Source organism: Cetorhinus maximus, chromosome 7 (genome assembly GCF_964194155.1).
Source record: "Cetorhinus maximus chromosome 7, sCetMax3.hap1.1, whole genome shotgun sequence".
NCBI lineage: Eukaryota > Metazoa > Chordata > Chondrichthyes > Lamniformes > Cetorhinidae > Cetorhinus > Cetorhinus maximus.
In genome coordinates, this window is record NC_135885.1 from 356,149 (window position 1) to 378,934 (window position 22,786).

Below are 22,786 nucleotides of genomic sequence, written 5' to 3' on the forward strand. Positions count from 1 at the left end.
CTGTCAGAACTCCCAGAAAACAGTGTGAACAAGGCCAGACTGGGAGAACCAGTTGCTGTCAGCCTCAGGGGACACCCAAGGAAAAAGGCACAGTGTGGTAAAAATTACTGGAATTCTATAGATTTTCTATACAAGCTGCTGAACAGGAAAGGGGAAGGTTAGCTCTGAGGGTAGTTAAGTTATGATCTGTGGAACTGTTTTAAAATACTATTTATTGTGTGAAGCCATTCTTGTGTTCAAGGGTAATTGTGTTTTTCCCCCTTTATTCTTATAATAAATATTTACTTTACTATAAAATCATCACAAGGAGTCGGGGACATCATTTCCTGATTTCAGAACCACTCCTCATACTACACAATTCGCAAAAACCATATTGGCAGCTATTTCAAATTTCCCTCTGGGAACCTCAGCATTTACTATTAGCCATGTTACAACATTTTTCAAACCATACAATCAGTAAGGGGCATGTGAAGGGACAGGCGCCCAAGTCAGAGTGAGATGGGGACTGAGTGAGCCTCAGCTACATATGGGAATGAGGTGTGGTATACATGGGAATTATTCTAAGTGAATTAATTGAGTGCCTTACCCCAAAATCAACATCCTGGGGGTTACCATTAACCAGAAACTGAACTGGACCAGCCATATAAATACTGTGGCTACAAGAGCAGGTCAGAGGCTGGGAATCCTGCATTGAGTAACTCACCTCCTGACTCCCCAAAGCCTGTCCACCATCTACAGGGCACAAGTCAGGAGTGTGATGGAATACTCTCCACTTGCCTGGATGAGTACAGCTCCCACAACACTCAAGAAGCTTGACACCGTCCAGGACAAAGCAGCCCACTTGATTGGCATCACATCCACAAACATTCACTCCCTCCACCACCAACACACAGTAGCAGCAGTGTGTACCATCTACAAGATGCACTGCAGGAATTCACCAAGGCTCCTTCAACAGCACCTTCTAAACCCATGATCACTACCATCTAGAAGGACAAGGGCAGCAGATAGATGGGAACACCACCAACTGGAAGTTCCCCTCCAAGTCACTCACCATCCTGACTTGGAAATATATCGCCGTCCCTTCACTGTCTCTGGGTTAAATTCCTGGAACTCCCTTCCTAACAGCACTGTGGGTGTACCTACACCACATGGACTGCAGCGGTTCAAGAAGGCAGCTCACCACCACCTCCTCAAGGGCAATTAGGAATGGGCAATAAATGCTGGCCCAGCCAGTGAAGCCCACACCCTGTTAATGAATAAATGAATAAAAAATTAAATTAAATTAAGTTAACTAAATGAGTAACAATGGTGGGACAGGTGTTATGTTGCAGCTGTGGAATGTGGGCACTTTTGGATGCCAAGGCGATCCAGGACAAACACGTCAGCAGGAAGTGTTAGCAGTTTGAGGAATTCCAGATCAGGATTATTGATCTGGAAGCCGAAATGCAGACATTGCACGACATAAGGGAGGGGGAGAAATACCTGGGCACTTTGTTCCAGAAGACAGTCACACCTCTTGGAAGAGGGTCATCTGTTTTGGTCAGCAGTGAGGGACAGGAGGATGTGACTGTCAGTGAGGCAGGTAATGGGACCGAGCAGACAGTGGGGGGGAAGCCTCAGGCTTTGCGATTGTCAAACAGGTTTGAGGTGCTCACAACCTGTGTGGATGAAAGCGAAGTCTGCAAGGTGGATGAGCTGACTGGCCATGGCTCTGTGGTACAGGAGGCCGTTCAAGCTGGGGGAGTAAACAGGAATGTAGTGGTAGTCGGGGACAGTATAGTGAGGGGATTGACACTGTTCTCTGCAGCAAAGAGCAGGAGTCCAGGTGGCTGTGTTACCTGCCCGGTGCCTGGATTATTACCTGAGCCACATGCAAATTGGCATGGGGCAAATAAGATCAGAGAGATGAATGTGTGGCTCAGAGACTGGCGAGGGAGAAGTGGGTTCCGGTTTGTGGGGCACTGGCATCAGTACTGGGGAAAGTGGGGGCTGTATCGTTGGGACAGTTTACACATGAACTGTGATGGGACCAGTGTCCTCGCAAATCACATAACTGGGGAAGTAGAGAGGGCTTTAAACTAAACAAGATTGATGAGGGGCGGGAGTGGGGGTGAGGGATCAAGCTTGGGAAGATGTCAAGGGGTACAGTCAAGACAGGAGATCATAATAGCAATATGGGAACTGAGGGTCAGTGAATAGCAGGAAGGGGCAGAGAGATAAAACCTAAGGGTACAACAATAGTCAAGACTAGATTTTACAAAGATAACAAAAAGACAAAACTAATGGGTCTGTATCTGAATTGATAGTACACAGTGAAGTAAATAAATATGATCTGAAAGCCCTTATGGAGACATGGCTGCAGGATGAATAGTGAGAGGTAAATAACCTTCAAGAAGAAAAGGAAACTAGGTAAAGGTCGAGGGGTGGAGGGGTAGCGCTGTTAATCAAGGATGGCATTGGTGCAATAGTTAGAGATGACCTTGGTTCACGAGATCAGAATATAGAATCGGTTTGGGTGGAGATGGGGAATAGTAGGGGAAAGAAGTCACTAGTGGGAGTGGTCTACAGGCCCCCTAACAGTAGCCACAATGTAGGACAAAGTATACATAAGAAATATTGTGTGCTTGTGATAAAGGGACAGCAATAATCATGGGTGATTTTAGTCTACATTTAAACTGGAAAAATCAGATTGGCAGTAGCAGCCTGGATGAGGAGTTCTTAGAATGCTTTCCAGATAGTTTCTTAGAGCCATACATTCTGGAACCAACCAGAGAGCAGGTTATATTAGACTTGGTATTGTGTAACATGACAGGATTAATTAATGACCTCAGAGTAAAGGCACCCCTCGGCAGCAACAACCACAATATGATTGAATTTTACATACAGTTTGAAAGGGAGAAGAGTGGGTCTAAGACTAGTATCTTAAACTTAAATAAAGGCAACTATGTGACCATGAAAGCTGAGCTAGCTGAAGTGAACAGGGTTACTAGGCAAGGGGATAGAACAACAGAGAAGCAGTGACAGACATTAAAGGGGATATTTCAGGATACTCAGATACATTCCTTCTATAAAGAAAAATTCTAAGGGGAGGGACCCACCATCCGTGGTTAACTCGAGAAGTTAAGGAAAGCATCAAACTTAAGGAATAAACATATAACTGCGCAAAGATGAGCGGCAGGACAGATGATTGGTCAGAATATAAAATATGGCAGAGAATGACTAAAAGGTTAATCAGGAGAAAGAAATTAGAGCATGAGAGGAAGCTAGATAGAAATGTAAAACGGATAGCAAGAGTTTCTAGTATTTAAAAAGGAAAAGAGTAAATAAAGTGAGTGTTGGTCCACTAGAGAGTGACAGTGGGGAGTTAATAGTAGACAATAAGGAAATGGCAAAAGAAATGAACAAATATTTTATTTTTGTCCTCACTATAGAGGATATAAAAACATTCCAGTAATAGCTGTAAATCAGGAGGTGGAAGGGAGAGGGGAACTTGGTGAAATTATAATCACTAGGGAAGTGGGACTGAGCAAACTGATGGAGCTGTGGGCTGACACGTCTCTGGGTCCTGATGGACTTCATCCTAGGGTCTTAAAAGAGGCGGCTAATGAGGTAGTAGATACATTGGTATTAATTTTCCAAAATTCCTTAGATTCTGGAAAGGTTCCATCAGATTGGAAAGTAGCAAGTATAACCCCTCTATTCAAGGGAGGGAGGCAGAAAACAGGAAATTATAGGCCAGTTAGCTTGATGTCTATAGTGGGGAAGGTGTTAGAATCAATCATTAAGGAGGTTATAGTTGGGCACTTAGAAAAACTCAAGGTAATTGTGAAGAGTCAGCATGGTTTTGTGAAAGGGGAATTATGTTGAAACAATTTCTTGGAGTTCTTTGAAGGAGTAACATGCGCTGTGGATAAAGGGGAGCCTGTAGATGTGCTGTACTTGGATTTTCAGAAGGCAATTGATAAGGTGCCACATCAAGGATTATTGCAGAAAATAAAAGCTCATGTTGTTGGGGGTAACATTTTAATGTGGATAGAGGATTGGTTGTCTGGCAGAAAGCAGAGAGTATGCAGAAATGGGTCTTTTTCTGATTGGCAGAATGTGACAAGTGAAGTCCCACAGGGGTCTGTACTGGGGCCTCAGCTTTTTACAATTTACATCAATGACTTAAATGAGGGGAGTGAAGGCACCATCTACAAGGCACAAGTCAGGAGTGTGATGGAATCCTCTCCACTTGCCTGGATGAGTGCAGGTCCCACAACACTCAAGAAGCTGGACACCACCCAGGACAAAGCAGCCCCGCTTGATTGGCACCACATCCACAAACATTTACTCTCTCTGCCATCAACGCACAGTAACAGAAGTGTGTACCATCTACAAGATGAACTGCAGGAATTCACCAAGACTCCTTGGGCAGTACCTTCCAAACCCACGACCACTACCACCTAGAAGGACAAGGGCAGCAGATAGATGGGAACACCACCACCTGGAAGTTCCCTCCAATCACTCACCATCCTGACTTGGAAATATATCACCGTTCCTTCACTGTCGCTGGGTCAAAACCCTGGAACTCCCTCCCTAAGACTGTGGGTGTACCTACACCACATGGACTGCAGCGGTTCAAGGTGGCAGCTCACCACCACCTTCTCAAGAGCAACTAGGGATGGGCAATAAATGCTGGTCCAGCCAGCAAAGCCCACATCCCATGAATGAGCAAGAAAAATGATAGCTAAAATTGCAGATGAAATAAAGGTAGGTAAGGAGGTATATTGTGAAGAGGACATAAGAAGGGTATAGAGTGCGTGGGCAAATATCTGGCAGATGGCATATGAAGTAAGGACATGTGAAGTTGTTCACTTTGGGCAGGAAGAATTAAAAAGCAGAGTATTACATAAATAAAGAATGGCTGCAGAATTCTTAGATGCAGGAGGAACTCGGTATTCTAGTGCACAATTCACAAAAAGTTAGTATGCAGGTACAGCAAGTATTTAAGAAAGCTAATAGAATGTTATCCTTTATTACAAGCAGAATTGAACATAAAAGTAAGGATGTTATGCTTCAGTTATACAGGGCATTGGGGAGACTGCATCTCGAATACTGTGTGCAGTTTTGGTCTCCTTATTTAAGGAAGGATGTAAATACATTGGAGACGGTTCAGAGGAGGTTTACTAGATTGACACCTGGAATGAGTGGGTTGTCTTATGAGGAGAGGTTGGACAGACTGGGCTTGTTTCCATTGGAGTTTAGAAGAGTGAGGGGTGATTTGATTGAAGTTACAAGATCCTGAACGGCCTTGACAAGGTGGACGTGGAAAGGATGTTTCCTCTTGTGGGTGAGTCCAGGACTAGGGGACACTGCTTTTTCTCTGAGGGTTGTTTGACTTTGGAACTCTCTGCCTCAGAAGGTGGTGGAGGCAGGGTCATTGAATATTTTTAAGGCAGAGGTAGATAGACTCTTGTTAGGCAAGGGGATCAAAGGTTATCGGGGTAGATGGGAATGTGGAATTCGAAACACAAATAGATCAGCCATGATCGTGTTGAATGGCAGAGCAGGCTCGAGGGGCCGAATGGTCTACTCCTGTTCCTATTTCTTATGTTTGCATGCAGATGAAATTCTATCGTGTTATGATCGCTGTCACCACTGCCTGCTCCCTGGTTGGCTCTAGAACATACAGTATTCACAGAATCACAGAATTTTAACGGCACAGAAGGAGGCCATTCGGCCCATCTTGTCTGCACCGACTCTCCAAATGAGCATTATGACCTAGTACCATTGCCCTGCCTTTTCCCCATACCCCTGCACATTGATCCTATTTAAATAATCATCTAATGCCCTCCTGAATGCCTCGATTGAACCTGCCTCCACCACACTTCCAGGCCGTGCATTCCAGACCTGAACCACTCGCTGTGTGAGAAAGTTTTTTCTCACGTCACATTTGCTTCTTTTGCAAATCACTTTAAATCTGTGCCCTCTCGTTCCTGATCCTTTTACGAGTGGGAACAGTTTCTCCCTATCTACTCTGTCCAGCCCCCTCATGATTTTGAACATCTCTATCAAATCTCCTCTTAGTCTTCTTCTCTCCAAGGAGAACAGTCCCAACCTCTCCAATCTATCCTCATAGCTGAAGTTTCTCATCTCTGGAACCATTCTTGTAAACCTCTTCTGCACTCTCTCCAATGTGTTCACATCCTTCCTATGATATGGTGCCCAGAACTGTACACAATACTCCAGCTGGGATGTAACTAGTGTCTTATATAAATTCAGCATAACCTCCCTGCTCTTGTACTCTATGCCCCTGTTAATAAAGCCCAGGATACTATATACTTTATTAACTGCTCTCTCCACCCTCCTGCCATCTTCAATGATTTATGCACATATACACTCAGGTCTAACCCAACAAAAATAAATTCAAAAACAAATGCTGAAAAAATGCTGGAAAAACTCAGCAGGTCTGACAGCATCTGTGGAGAGAAAGACACAGTTAACGTTTCGAGTTGGTTTGACTCTTCTTCAGAGCCAAAGAGAAGTAAAAATGTGATGAAATTTATACTGTTTAAGAGGGGGTGGGGCAGGTGGAGCTGGATAGAAGGTCAGTGATAGGTGGAGGCAAAGGAGAGATTGACAAAGATGTCATAAATAAAAGGTGAAAGGGTTGTTAATGGTGGTGATACTGGCTAAAGGAGGAGCTAATGGTGACATGAAGATCAGAAAGCAGGATGTGGTAATGGCCGGACCAGGGTGAGCACTCTGGAAAGTGACAGATGGCCCTAGTGGGGGTGGGGTGGGGGGAAAGGACGGTGGAGGGAAAAATGATTGAAAATAGGGTAAAAACTGGAGATAAAACAATGAATAAAAATGGAAATAAGTTTAAAAAATAATAATAATGAAACTAAGTGGAATTAATAAATAAAAGTAAAAAAATAAAAATTAATATAGAAAAAAGGGGCACCAAAAAGTGGGTGGGGATGGAGGAGAGAGTTCATTGTCTGAAGTTGTTGAACACAATATTCAGTCCGGAAGGCTGTAAAGTGCCTAGTCGGAAGATGAGGTGCTGTTCCTCCAGTTTGCGTTGAGCTTCACTGGAACATTGCAGCAGGCCAAGGACGGACATGTGGGCATGAGAGCAGGGTGGAGTGTTAAAATGGCAAGCGACAGGGAGGTCTGGGTAATGCTTGCGGACAGACCGAAGGTGTTCAGCAAAGCGGTCACCCAGTCTGCATTTGGTCTCTCCAATGTAGAGGAAACCACATTGGGAGCAACGAATGCAGTAGACTAAATTGAGGGAAGTGCAAGTGAAATGCTGCTTCACTTGAAAGGAGTGTTTGGGCCCTTGGACGGTGAGGAGGGGGGAAGTGAAGGGGCAGGTGTTGCATGTTCTGCGTGGGCATGGGGAGGTGCCATAGGTGGGGGTTGAGGAGTAGGGGGTGATGGAGGAGTGGACCAGGGTGTCCCAGAGGGAACGATCCCTACGGAATGCCGCCAGGGGGGTTGAAGGGAAGATGTGTTTGGTGGTGGCATCATGCTGGAGTTGGCGGAAATGGCGGAGGATGATCCTTTGAATGCGGAGGCTGGTGGGGTGATAAGTGAGGACAAGGGGGACCCTATCATGTTTCTGGGAGGGAGAGGAAGGTGTGAGGGCGGATGCGTGGGAGATGGGCCGGACACGGTTGAGGGCCCTGTCAACCACCGTGGGTGGGAAACTTTGGTTACACCCAATTCAAAATTTCACCCTTTATTTTCTATTGTCTGTCCACGAACAGAATTTTCCCCCCGTCGGGGGAGAAGTTGGAGAATGGGCGCGTGGAGACACGCCTCTGATCAGCGCCCCCAATCGGGGTCATGCCGCCATTTTACGTGGGATGGCCAATTAAGGCCCGCCCAGCGTGATGTCCATCAGTAATCGCTATGCGCTCCCTGTGCGGGCGGGGGAGGGGGGAGGGGGGAGATTCCCCTATCCGGGGGTCTGCTCTTTCACACATACGCACACACTGATCTCCCGGAGGCTAAGCGCTGCCTCAGGGACATCGGCTTCACACTAAAAAATGCTCAAAACAGAAAAAAATATTTCCCTGACATGTTCCCTCATGGGGACACGTCACATGAGTTGGGACATGTCCATCACTTTGATTACACTTTTATTACATTTTTAAAACCCACATGAAACCTCATCCCGCCCGTGGATCAGGTTTGATGCTTTTTCTACTTCCTGCCAGGGCTCCCGGCCTGCCCGTTAACCTTAAGGTTGGACGGGCAGGTCCATTAATTACTTTAATTACTTTGTCAATGGCCTCAATTGGCCATTGACAGGTCGGTGGGCGCAGAGCTGATTCGGCTGTGCCCCCGCCTTCCTGAAAATTTAAATGGGGCGCGGTGACGTTGGGAGTTCCGCCCGTCACCCCACGTCATTTTACACATCGGCAAGCGGGCCCCATCCCCTCCGCTCACCGACCGGGAAACCCTGGCCCATGTCCTTCCTAACAAAATGCATCACCTCACACTTCTCTGCATTGAACTTCATCTGCCACCTATCTGCCCACCCCACCAACTTGTCTATGTCCTCTTGAAGTTCCACACCATCCTCGCAGTTTACAACACTCCCAAGCTTCGTATCATCCACAAATTTTGAAATTGTCCCCTGCACACTAAGATCTAGATCATTAATATATATCAGGAAAAGCAAGGGTCCCAATACCAACCCATGGGGAACTCCACTACAAACCTTCCTCCAGCCCAAAAAACTCCATTGACCATTCTCTCTGCTTCCTATTTTTCAACCAATTTTGTATCCATGTTGCTAGTGTCCCTTTTATTCCATGAGCAATAACTTTTCTCACAAGTCTGTTGTGTGGCACTGTGTCAAATGTCTTTTGAAAGTCCATGTGCACCACATCAACAGCATTACCCTCATCGACCTTTCCTGTTACTTCTTCAAAAAACTCCGGCAAGTTAGTTAAACACAATTTCCCCTTTAGAAATCCATGCTGGCTCTTCCTTATCAACCCATATTTTTCCACGTGACTACTAATTCTATCCCAAATAATTGTTTCTAGAATCTTGCCCACCACTGAAGTTAAACTGATTGGTTTGTAATTGCTGGGCTTATCCTTACAACCTTTTTTGAACAAGGGTGTAATGTTTGCAATTCCCCAGTCCTCTGGCACCTCCCCTGAGTCTGGGGAAGACTGAAAGATTGTGGCCAGTACCCCTGCAATTTCTACTCTCACTTCCTTCAATATCCTTGGATGCATCTCATCCAGTCCCGGTGCCTTGTCAACATTAAGTACCGACAGTCTATTCAACACTTCCTCCTTCTCAATTTTGAGCCCTTCTAGTGACAGAGTTTCCTTGTCTGTCACCACGGCCTGGGTAGTATCCAACTCCTTGGTAAAGACAGGTGCAAAGTATTCATTTAATACCTCAGACGTGGCCCCTTCGTCCATGTGTAAATTCCCTTTTAGGTCCCTAATCGGCCCTACTCCTCCTTTAACCACCCTTTTACTATTTATATGCCTATAGAAGACAGGATTTTCCTTTATGTTGGCTGCCAGTCTTTTCTCATAATCCCTCTTCACTTCTCTAATATGCTTTTTCACCTCCCCTCTGAACCTTCTGTATTCCTCTTGGTTCTCAATTGTATTTTCTACCTGACACTGTCATAGACACACTTTTTCTTCTTTATCTTAATTTGTATCTCCTTTTTCCATCCAGGGTGCTCTGGAATCATTTGCCCTACCTTTCCCTTTCGATGGAATACACCTTGACTGTGCCCGAACCAATTCTTTTTTGAAGGTAGCCCAATGTTCAGCTACAGTTTTTCCTGCCTATCTTTCATTCCAGTCTATCTGGCCCAGCTCCGTTCTTGCCCCGCCAGCTCTCACCCAGTTAATTATTCTTACTCTGGATTGCCTATCGTCCTTTTCTATCATCATCCTAAAATATACAATACAATGATCACTGTCTCCTAAATGCTCCCCCACATACACTTCATCTACTTGGCCCACCTCATTTCCAGGAATCAGGTCTAACAGTGCGTCTTTTCTTGTTGGATTGGACACATACTGCTGTAGAAAATTCTCCGGAACACAATCTAGGAACTTTTGCCCCTCTCCACCCTTTACACTACCACTGTCCCAGTCTACATTCAGGTAATTAAAGCCCCCCATTATAACTACTCTATAATGCCTGCATCTCTCTGTAATTTCCCTGCAGATTTGTTCTTCTACGTCCTTCTCACTAGTTGGTGGTCTATCGACTACACCGAGCAATGTAATTCCCCCCTTTTTGTTCCTTAGCTTGAGCCAAATTGATTCTGTCCTTGAACCCTCTGGGACATCCTCTTTCTCCAGCACTGCAATGCTCTCCTTAACCAACTCCGACACCCCTCCTCCTTTCCTATCTTTTCTGAACACCTTGTACCCAGGAATATTTAACACCCAGTTCTGCCCTTCCTTGAGCCAGGTCTCTGTTATCGCCACAACATCATATTTCCACATGGCAATCTGCACCTGTAACTCCCCAATCTTATTCACTATACTCCGTGTATTCACACACATGCACAGTAACCCTAATCCTGATTTAGAATTTGTTACTTTCTCCCTCACCCTGACTTCACCTATTAACTTACTGTTCTCTATACTAGTGCTATCTGTCTCTCCCAGTATTTTGTGCACACTGGTATTCCTCTCTAATGTTTTCTCTTGGTTCCCACACCCCTACCGAGTTAGTTTAAAGCCCTCCCAACAGCACTAGCAAAATGCCCCACAAGTAACTCAGTCCCAGCTCTGTTCAGGTACAACCTGTCCAGCTTGTACAGGTGCCGTCTCCCCCAGAGCCAGTCCCAGTGTCCCAGGAATCTAAAGCCCTCCCTCCTGCACCATCTTTCCAGCCACACATTCATCTGCCTTAACCTCCTATTTCTGTACTCACTGGCACGTGGCACTGGGAGTAATCTGGAGATTACTACATTAGAGGTCCTGTTTGCTAATTTTCTACCTAGCTCCCTAAATTCTGTCTGCAGGACCACATCCCCCTTCCTACCTAAGTCATTGGAACCAATGTGGACCACGACCTCTGGCTGTTTACCCTCCCCCAGAAGTATGTCCTACGGCCGCTCTGTGACAACCTTGACCCTGGTACCAGAGAGGCAACATCCCATCCTGCAGTCACATCTATGGCCACAGAAACACCTGTTTGTTCGCCTAACCAATGAATCCCCTAAAACTATAGCTCTTCCTTTCTACTTCCTGCCCTCCTGCACAGCCGAGCTATTCATGGTGCCACAAACTTGGCTCTGACTCCGCTCCTCTGAGGAACCAGTGCCCTCACCAGCTTCCAAAACCAAAAACTGATTTGTGAGCGGGACTCCAGGGGACCCCTGCACTGCCTGCCTACTTCTCTTGGACTGCCTGTTCCCTCTCTGTCTCCAGGCCCTTAAGCTGCAGTGTGACCACTTCTCTGACCGTGCTAGCCATGTAGTTCTCACCCTCCCGGATGTTCCACAGTGACTCCAGCCACTGTTTGAGCTCTGAAAACCGGAGCTCAAGTTTCTGCAGCTGACAGCACTTCCTGCATACGTGGTTGTCTAGGACACCGGTAGTGTCCATGACTTCCCACATATTACAGGACATGCATTCCACTTGACTGAGCTGCCCTACCATGTCTTAACTCTACTCCCCTTACGTTAACTTTATTCTACTTTGGATTATTTTCATTACTTTATTAATTTGGCCCTAAATTTCCCTTATTCCTGGCACTTCTCAATTAATTCCAAGTATAGAAACTTGTTTAAAAATCCCCTATGATTATTGCGGTACCTTTCTTACCTGCCCCATATATTTCTTCCTGTATATTCTGTCCTACAGTGTAACTACTTTTAGAGGCCGATAAACTTCTCCCACAAGTGACCCCTTACCTTTCCTATTTCTTATCTCTACCCAAACTGACTCTACATCTTGCTCTTTCGAGCTAAGGTCATCTCTCACTACTGCATTAATGACATCATTTATTAACAGAGCTACCCCACCACCTTTTCATAGCTTCCTATCTTTTCGAAAAAGTAAATACCCTTCAATATTCATGTCCTAGCCTTGGTCACCCTGTAACCTTGTCTCTGTAATGACTGTCAGGTCTTACATATTTATTACTATCTGTGCTAACAATTCATCCATTTTGTTATGAATTCTGCACACATTCAGATACAGAACCTTCAACTTTGTCTTTTTACCATTTCTGCAATCGCTGGCCTTATCTGCTGGTGCCCTCTTAAGTTTGTACTCTCTGTCCCTTCCTGCCACACTGGTTATCATTACCCAAATTGCTACTCTGATCTAGTATCTCATTGTTACCCTTTGATTTAGTACATCTCCTCTCACACAATCCCTTCCCTCAACTATTTAGTTTAAAGCCCTCTCCACCGCCCTAGATATACGACTTGCCAGAACACTGGTCCCAGCATGGCTCAGGTGAAGCTTGTCCCCACGGTACAGCTCCCACTTTCCCCAGTACTGGTGCCAGTGCCCCAGGAATTAAAACCCATTTCTCCCACACCAATCTTTGAGCCATGCATTTAACTCTCTAATCTTATCTACCCTGCACCAATTTGCTTGTGGCACAGGTAAAATCCAGAGATGATTACTTTTGAGGTTCTGATTTTAATTTAGCCCCTAGCTGCTCATACCCACCCAGCAGAACCTTTTTCCTAATCCTATATATGTCATTGGTAGCTACGTGGACCACAACCATTGGATCCTCCCCTTCCAACTGTAAGTTCCTCTCCAGCCCAGAGCAGATGTCCCGAACCCTGGAATCGGGCAGGGAACAGAGCCATCTAGAGCCTCGCTCTCGGCCGCAGAGTGGCTTCCTGTACCACGGAGTCATGGTCAGTTTGCTCATCCACCACTCCTGCTGGTCCCACAAAGACCTCAAACCTATTGGACAATTGCAAGGGCTGAGACTCTTCAATTTCTACCTTTTTGATTCCCTTACCATAAGACCATAAGACATAGGAGCAGAAATTAGGCCATTCGGCCCATCGAGTCTGCTCCGCCATTCAATCATCGCTGATAAGTTTCTCAACCCCATTCTCCCGCCTTCTCCCCGTAACCTTTGATCCCCTAACCAATCAAGAACCTATCTATCTCGATCTTAAATACACTCAATGACCTGGCCTCCACAGCCTTCTGTGGCAATGAATTCCATAGATTCACCACTCTCTGGCTAAAGAAGTTTCTCCTCATCTCTGTTCTAAAAGGTCTTCCCTTTACTCTGAGGCTGTCCCCTCGGGTCCTAGTCTCTCCTACTAATGGAAACATCTTCCCCACGTCCACTCTATCCAGGCTTCTCAGTATTCTGTAAGTTTCAATCAGATCCCCCCTCATCCTTCTAAACTCCATCAAGTATAGACCCAGAGTCCTCAAACATTCCTCATATGTTAAGCCTTTCATTCCTGGGATCATTCTCTGAACCTTCTCTGGACCCTCTCCAGGGCCAGCACATCCTTCCTGAGATACGGGGCCCAAAATTGCTCACAATATTCTAAATGTGGTCTGACCAGAGCCTTATAAAGCCTCAGCAGCACATCCCTGCTTTTATATTCTAGTCCTCTCGAAATAAATGCCAACATTGCATTTGCCTTCCTAACTACCGACTCAACCTGCAAGTTAACCTTAAGAGAATCCTGGACTAGGACTCCCAAGTCCCTTTGCACTCCAGATTTCTGAATTCTCTCCCCAGTTAGAAAATAGTCTATGCCTCTATTCTACCTACCAAAATGCATGACCTCACACTTGCCCACATTGTATTCCATTTACCACTTCTTTGCCCATTCTCCTAACCTGTCCAATTCCTTCTGCAGCCTCCCTGCCTCCTCAATGCTAATTGTCCCTCCACTTATCTTTGTATCATCGCAGTCACACCTTCCTAATCCTGACCAAATCAGAAAACCCTATTCTAAAGGATGTGACTGCCACCTGGAACAAACTGTCCAGGTAACTTCCCCCCTCCTTGATGTGTCTCAGTGTCTGCAGCTCGGCCTCCAGTGCTGATTCTCAGCCAAAGCTCCTTAAACTACTGGCACTCCCTGCAGATGTGTTCGCCTGGATCACTCCAGTATCCAGGATCACCAACATTCTGCAGTCACAACACATCATCTTTATTATGTGTTAATTCATTTATCTTCTTAAGTAATTTGTAATTAATAAACCCTACTATTCCCAAAGAGCTTACCACTGTTCATAAACCTTACTAATTCTAATAAAATCTTACAATTCCTAATAAATTACTCTGGGTTTTCAAAGATAAATGAACAAAATATTCACCAACCAATCACGTACTTGCTTCCCTCCTTCCTCACTGCACCAAAAGTCTTCACTCACCAAATTTCCAAGTTTACACTCTATGACTAACTGCACTCAGTGATGAGCTGCTGTCTTTGTGCTTGCTTACTTAAGAGCTCTGGAGAAGTTATATCAGCAATGCCTCTGCCACACCCAGTGCCATAATATCGCAACCAGAACTGCACACATTACTCTAAAATTTTGTCTAACCAAGGGTCCAATACAGGTTCAACATAACTACCTTATTTTTCAATTCTATCCCCCTAGAAATAAAGCCCAATGCTTGGTTGTTTTTTTTAATGACCTTGTGTACCTGTGGTGCAACTTTTAGTGATCGATATATTTGTACACCAAGGTTCCTTTATTCCTCTGCCCTACTTAGATTCACATTTACCTGTGTTGAACTTCACTTGCTAATTATTTGCTCAATCTGCAAGGTTATTAATGTCCTCCTGTAATTTGTCACAGTCGCCCTCAGTATTGACTATCCCCGCAAATTTAGGTGTTGTGTTTTTTGGGATTTTGAGATTGCAGTTGTAATTGGAATTGGGGGTATTTTTATTCCAGGGCTGGATACAGGGGGAGGTAAAGGGTGGGGCATGGAAGATGGATGTGGGTAGTGAGTGATACAAGGAAGTGATTGGAGAAGGCCTTATCTTTAATTCATACGGTGGGATTATCAGACCATGTGAGACGGTAAGGTCAAGGGGAGATCATCAATCTGGGTTGGGGGGTTTACATGGAGGGAGAGATTTGTGGAGGATGAGAGGGCAGTGAACTGAGAGGAGAGAGAACATGATGAGTTGAGATGGAGATTGATATCACTGAGGGTGAGAAGTCACTCGGTGCAGAGGCTGAGAGAGGAAAGCAGTGAAGACATTTTTATCAAAGGGCTGAATGGCCTACTCCTGCTCAAAAGTCCTTTGTTCCTATTGGAAGACAGATAGAACAACGAAAGCGAGGTCAGAGGGTCAAACAAATGAGATGCTCAAAAGAACCAACATTATGAACAGATTTAAGCTAAAAGCAAAAAACTGCGGATGCTGGAAATCCAAAACAAAAACAAAAATACCTGGAAAAACTCAGCAGGTCTGACAGCATCTGCGGAGAGGAACACAGTTAACGTTTCGAGTCCGAATGTCTGATGAACAGTCATACGGACTCTCCGCAGATGCTGTCAGACCTGCTGAGTTTTTCCAGGTAGTTTTGTTTTTGTCATGAACAGATTTAACTGTTCACTATCTCATTATCTCATTATCAATCTCTCAATATCTTATTGCTGTTTACAACATCTTACTGTTTGTAAATAGGATGCATGTTTCCAACATTAAAACTACCCTTTTAAAGTACTTCAGTGGCTTTAAAGCATATTGCGATACAATGAGAGCCATTATAGAGATGCAAATTTTCCTTCACTCTCAATCTCTCACTGTAAGTGTTTGTGTCTGTGTGAATGTATGTTTGCATGTGTGTGTGTGTGTGCATGTGCATGTGTGCATGTGTATGTGTGTGTGTGAATGTGTGTGTGAATGCCTGCATATGTGTGTGTGTGCATGTGCGTGTGTATGTGCATATGTGTGTGTGCATGCATCAGTGTATGTATGTGTGTGAGAATGTGTGTGTGTGAGCAAGTATGAGAGTGTGTGTATATGTGCATGTGTGTATGTGATTGTGTGTGTGTATGAGTGTGTATGTGGGAACGTGTGTGTGTGTGTGCACGCGTATGTGTGTGAATGTGTGTATGTGTGCGTGTGTGAGAATGTGCGTATGTGCGTGTGAGAATGTATGTGCATGAGTGTGTGTGTGAATGTCTGCGTATGTGCCTGTGTATGAGGATGTGTGTGTATGTGCGTGTGCATGTGTGTGTGTGCGTGAATGTGTGTGACAGATTGTGTGTATGCATGTGTACACACACGTGTGTGTGAATGTGGGTATGTGCGTGTGTGTGTGTGTGATCCAAAGGGGGTGTGGGAGGAGGTGGGAATGATTCTGGCGGGGTGAGCTTATAATGCAGGTGTATTACAATGAGGTTACATAAGAAACATAAGAAATAGGAACAGGAATAGACCATTCGGCCCATCGAGCCTGCTCCCCCATTCAACGGGATCATGGCTGATCTGTTTGTGTTTCCATTTCCACATTCCCATCTAACCCCGGTAACCTTTGATTCCCTTGCCTAACAAGAATCTATCTACCTCTGCCTTAAAAATATTCAATGATCCCGCATCCACCACCTTCTGAGGCAGAGAATTCCAAAGTCACAGGTTCCTGATGTCTGACAGCGGGAGATGCAGACTGCCATTGATGGGCAGAGCGGACGGTTTTTGGCCTCCTCACCATATTGTCCACTCACACCGCCGAACAGTGGGCATAGATAATTCTGCCCTTTGTGTGTGTGTGTGATTGTGAGTGTTTGTGTGTGTGTGTTTGTGTGTGTGTGTGTGTGTGTGATTGTGTGAGTGTGTTTGTGTGTGTGTGTGAGTGTGTGTTTGTGTGATTGTGTGTGTTTGTGTGTGAGTGTGTGTTTGTGTGATTGTGTGAGTGTGATTGTGTGTGTGTTTGTGTGTGTGTGTGTGATTGTGTGAGTGTGTTTGTGTGTGTGTGTTTGTGTGATTGTGAGTGAGTTTGTGTGTGTGTGAGTGTGTTTGTGTGTGTGTGTGTTTGTGTGAGTTTGTGTGTGTGTGTGTTTGTGTGATTGTGTGTGTGTGCTTGTGTGTGTGTTTGTGTTTGTGTGTGTGTGATTGTGCGAGTGTGTTTGTGTGTGTGTTTGTGTGTGTGTGTTTTTGTGATTGTGTGAGTGTGTTTGTGTGTGTGAACATGAGTTTGCATGTCAATGTGTGAATGTGAGGTTGTGTGTGTGAGAGATTTGTGTGTTATCTCTCTGCATGTTTTTTTCTGAGTGTGTGGCTGGTCCGAGTGTGTAAATGTGAGAGTTTGTGTGTGTGTAAATGTATGTATGCATGTGACATGTCACTGATGATGTGGTCACTCACTCTCTGGTACCCGCACCACACGGGGAAATGGGATGGTTGGGCTATTGTCATTCAGGTCCAGGACGATGACAGTCAGTGTGGAAGTGCCCACAAGCCTTGGAGTCCCTCTGTCTGTTGCTGTCAAACGCAACCTGAAATCACAAGGGAAGAAATCAGTTCAAAAAGCAGCCAATTTTAAATAATCACAATGCCCAGCAATGGCAGGTGTGGTCAGTGTCCAGAATCAAAAAATATTACAATGAGGTCAGCATGGATTTCAAAAGGGAAAATCTTGCTTGGCCAACCTTATTGAACTTTAGAGGGGTTGAGAGTAGACAATGGTGATGCAGTAGATGTAATCTATCTGGATTTTCAAAATCTTTGATAAGGTGCCTCATAATAGGCTAATGAATAAGGTCAGAGAATGTGGAGTTGGGACACCTGGCAGAATGGATTTCTGGCTGGCTTCAGACAGAGAGCAGACATTGGGAGTAAAGGGTTGTTATTCAGAGTCACAGAAAGTGGGAAATGGTGTTCCCCAAGAGTCACTGTTGGGATCACTGCTGTTTACAATTTACATTAACAATTTAGACTTTGAAATGAAAAACACAATTTCTAAATTTGCAGATGACACCAAACTGGCCGATAGTTAATACTGAGGAGAACTAACAAATTACAGGAGGAAATAATAAACTTGCAGAATTGGTAAATAGTTGGCAAATAATGTTCAACACAGATACATGTGAGTTAGTGCATTTTTATTGGAAGAATAAGGAGATCACTTATCACCATACAAACATACAAATTAAGAGGAGGCCATTCGGCCCCTACAGCCTGCTACGCCATTCAGTAAGATCATGATGATCTGATTGTGGCCCCAATTCCACATTCCCGCCTACCCCTGATAGCCTTTGACTCCTTTGTTAATCAAAAATTTATCTAACTCTGCCTTTAAAATATTCAATGACCCTGCCTCCACTGCTCTCTGGGGAAGAGAGTTCCAAAGACTTACAAATCCTCAGGGAAATAGTTTTTCCTCATCTCCATCTTAAAATGGGACACCCCTTATTTTCAAACTGTGTCCCCTAGTTCTAGTCTCTCCCAAAGGGGGAAACATCATTTCAACATCTACCCTGTCAAACCCCCTCAGGATATGTTTCAATAAGATCACCTTTCATTCTTCTGAACTCCAATGGATACAGGCCCAGCCTGTCCAACCTTTCCTCATAAGAAAAACCCTTCAACCCAGTAATCAGTCGAATTGCTTCTAATGCAATTATGTCCTTTCTTAAATTAGGAGACCAAAACAGTACACAGTATTCTAGATGTGTTCTCACTAATGCCCTGTACAACTGAAGCAACTGTCCCCTACTTTTATATTCAATTCCCCTCTCAATAAATAACAACATTCCATTTGCCTTCCTAAGCACTTGCTGCACCTGCATACCAACTTTTTGTGATTCATGTACCAGGACACCCAGATCTTTCTGTACCACCGAGTTCTGTAATCTCTCTCCATTTAAATTATTTGCTGCTTTTCTGTTCTTCCTGTCAAAGTGGACAATTCACATTTTCCACAATATACTCCACCTGCCAAATTTTTGCCCACCCACTTTAACCTGTCTCTATCCCTTTGCAGACTCTCTGGGCAGAATTTTGCCCTTGATGGGAGGACAGCCGGCGAAATGGGCCAAGCCGCCATTTTGAGTGGGCGGGGCCAGTTAAGGCCCACCCAGCGGGCTGCCCGACGGGAAGCGCTATGGAGGGGGGGGATTCCCCAGCTGTCAGAGTGCGCACTGCTCCTTGAAACTAAGTGCTGCCTCAGGGAGATCGGTGAAAGCTTTATAAACATCAAAAATAGAAAAATAAAAAAATTATTAACATGTCCCCCTCATGTGACAATGTCACACAAGATGGGATATGTTAATAAATATCACAGAAACTTTATTAAACTTTTTAAAAACAGACATGAAGCCTCATCCCGCTGGTGGATGAGGTTTGATGTTTTATCAGACGCCCCCTGGGTTTCCTGGCCTGCCCACCAGTCTCAAGGTTGGATGGGCAGGTCTTTAATTGGGTTAACTACCCTGTTAATGGCCTCAATTGGCCATTGACAGGTCGGCGGGCGGACAGCTGATTTCGTTGTCCGCCCGCCTTCCTGAAAATTTAAAGGGACAGGGATGATGTTGGGGATTCCTCCTGACATCATCCCGCGTCATTTTCCCCTCGGAGAGCGGGCCCTGCCCCCAAATCGCCGACGGGAAAATTCTGGCCTCTATTTCCTCTTGACAACTTACTTTCTTATCCATCTTTGTGCCATCAGGAAATTTAGCTACCATAGATTTGGTCCTTTCATCCCAGTCATTGATATAAATTGTAAATAGTTGAGGCTTCAGCACTGATCCCTGTGTCACTCCACTAGTTACAGCTTGCCAAACCCAAAAATTACCCATTTATTTCTACTCCATTTCCTGTAAGTTAATCAATCCTCTATCCATGCTAATGTGAGGTAACCTTCGGTGTAGAACAATCGGTGTCAAATGCCTTCTAGTAATCAAGTACACCACATCTACAGGTTCTCCTTTATGCATGTTGCTTGTTATTTCCTCAAAGAATTCTAATAAATTAGTCACGCACAATTTCCCTTTCACAAAGTGATGTTGACGGCATGATTGCATTGAGATTTTCCAAATGCCCTGCTTTAACATCTTTTACTAGGTGGAAGGTGTGAGTGAGGGTGGGGTAGTCTCGGGGTACAAATACACCAGTCACTGAAAGTTACTCCACAGGTTAACAAGGCCAGAAAAAAACAAACCAAGCATTAGGCTTTATTTCTAGAGGGATAGAATTGAAAGTAGGGAAGTTATGCTGAACCTGTATCGAACCTTGGTCAGACCCATACTTGGAGAACTGTGTGTAGCCCTGGTCACCATATTATAAAAAGAATATCGAGACATGGAGAGGGTGCAGAGAAGACTTACAAGGATGAAACCCGAAATGTGTGGGTATAAATATTAGGAAAGGATTGACAGGCTGGGTCTCCTCTCTTGAAAAACAAAGGCTGAGGGGTGACTTAATAGAGGTTTTTAAAATGATGAAAGGTTTTGATCGAGTGGACACAGAGAGAATGTTTCCTCTTGTGGGGAAGAGCATACCGAGAGGCGATCAGTATAAGATAGTCACCCAAAAAATCCAATAGGGAATCCAGAAGAAACTTCCTTACCCAGAGAGAATGGTGAGAACGTGGAACTCACTACCACAGGGAATAGTTATAAGGAATAGTATAGATGCATTTTAAGGGGAAGCTAGACAAACAGTTGAGGGAGGAGGGAATAGAGGGTTACGATGGTAGATTTAAATGAGAAAAGATGGGGCAAGGCTTCAGTGGAGCATAAGCACCAGCATGGACTGGTTAGGCCTGTTTCTGTGCCATATGTTTGATGTAATCCTATGTAAAGGAGGTGGTACAGCGAAGGGTCACTTGATTGGTCCCTGGGATGAGGGGGTTGTCCTATGATGAGAGGCTGAGTAAATTGGATTTATATTCTCTGGAGTTTTGGAGAATGAGAGGTGATCTCATTGAAACCTACAAAATTTGAAGGGGTTTGATAGGGTGGACACAGAGATTGTTTCCACCGGTCGGGGAATCTAAAACACGGGGGCACAGTCTCAGGATGAGGGACCGATCACTTAGGACTGGGATGAGGAGAAATTACTTTACTCAGGGTTGTGAAACTTTGGAATTCTCTACCCCAGAGGGTTGTGGATTCTCCACCGTTGAATATATTTAAGGCTGGGATAGACAGATTTTTGGTCTCTCGGGGAATTAAGGGATATGGGGAGTGGGCGGGAAAATGGAGTTGAAGCCCCAGATCAGCCATGATTGTATTGAATGATCCTGCAGAACAGGATCGACAGGCTGAATGGCCTAGACTTGCTCCTAATTCATATGATCTTATGTTCTATTTCTTATGAACATACGAGTTAGGAACAGGAGGAGGCCACTCGGCCCCTCGAACCTGTTCCGTCATTCAATGAGATCATGGCTGATCTGAATGTAACCTCAATCCACATTCCTGCCCACCCCTGATAACCTTTCACCCTCTTGTTAATCAGGAATCTATCTCGTTCTGCCTTAACTCTGCTTCCACTGCCTTTTGAGGAAGAGAGTTCCAAAGACTCACAACCCTCTGAGGGAAAAATTTTCTCATCTCTGTCTTAAATGAGCGACCCCTTATTTTTAAACAGTGACCCCTAGTTATAGATTCTCCCACAAGAGGAAACATCCTCTCTACATCCACCCTGTCAAGACCCCTCAGGATCTTATATGTTTCAATCAAGTCGCCTCTTACTCTTCTAAACTCCAGTGGATACAAGCCTAACCTGTCCAACGTTTTCTCATAAGATAACCTGCCCATTCCTGGTATTAGTCTGGCAAACCTTCTCTGAACTGCTTCTAATGCATTTACATCTTTCCTCAAATAAGGAAACCAAAACCGTACACAATACTCTAGATGTGGTCTCACTAGTGCCCTGTATAACTGAAGCATAACCTCCCTACTTTTATATTCAATTCCCCTCACAATAAACAATAACATTCTATTAGATTTCCTAATTACCTGCTGTACCTGCACACTAACCTTTTGTGATTCATACACTAGGACACCCAGATCCCTCTGAATCTCAGAGCTCTGCAATCTCTCACCATTTAGATAATAAGCTTCTCTTTATTCTTCCTGCCAAAATGGTCAATTTCACATTTTTCCATATTATACTCTATTTGCCAGATCTTTGCCCACTCACTTAACCTGTCTATGTCCTTTATAGTTTCCTTATGTCCTCACCACTTACTTTTCTATCTCTGTGTCATCAGCAAATTTAACAACCATTCCTTCGGTCCCTTTGTCCAAGTCATTTTTATAAATTGTAAAATGTTGAGACCCCAGCACTGATCCCTGTGACACACCACTCATCACATCCTGCCAACCAGAAAAATACCCATTTATGCCAACTCTCTGCTTCCTGTTAGCCAGCCAATCTTCTACCCATGTCAACATGTTACCCCCTACACCATGAGCTTTTATTTTCTGCAATCACCTTTGATGTGGCTCCTAATCAAATACCTTCTGGAAATCTAAGTACAGCACATCCACTGGTTCCCCTTATCCACAGCACATGTTACTCCTTCAAAGACTCCAATAAATTGGTAAAATAATTTCCATTTCACAAAGCCATGTAGACTCTGCTTAATTACTTTGAACTTTTCCAAGTGCTCTGAGATAACGTCTTTAATAATAGCTTCTAACATATTCCCTATGACAGGTGTTAGGCTAACTGGCCTGAACTTACCTGCTCTCTGCCTCCCTCCCTTTTTGAATAAAGCAGTAACATTCGCTATTTTCCAATCTAATGGAAGCTTCCCCAAATCTAGGGAATTTTGGAAAATTAAAACCAACACATAACTATTGCACTAGCCACTTC

General features: G+C 44.5%; 1 protein-coding gene across 2 annotated transcripts in view; it reads right to left on the minus strand.

Moving 5' to 3' along the window:
• The window catches only part of LOC144682521 (protocadherin-16-like), a 357,547-nt gene that overhangs the window by 11,574 nt on the left and 323,187 nt on the right, over positions 1–22,786 (minus strand). For both annotated transcript variants that reach the window (XR_013577065.1, XM_078544911.1), the window contains exon 17: positions 17,327–17,457. Coding sequence is in view for 1 of the 2 variants with exons in the window: in XM_078544911.1 (XP_078401037.1) it covers positions 17,327–17,457 (131 nt within the window). In the remaining variant the exon portion in view is untranslated. The remainder of the gene's footprint in view (positions 1–17,326; positions 17,458–22,786) is intronic.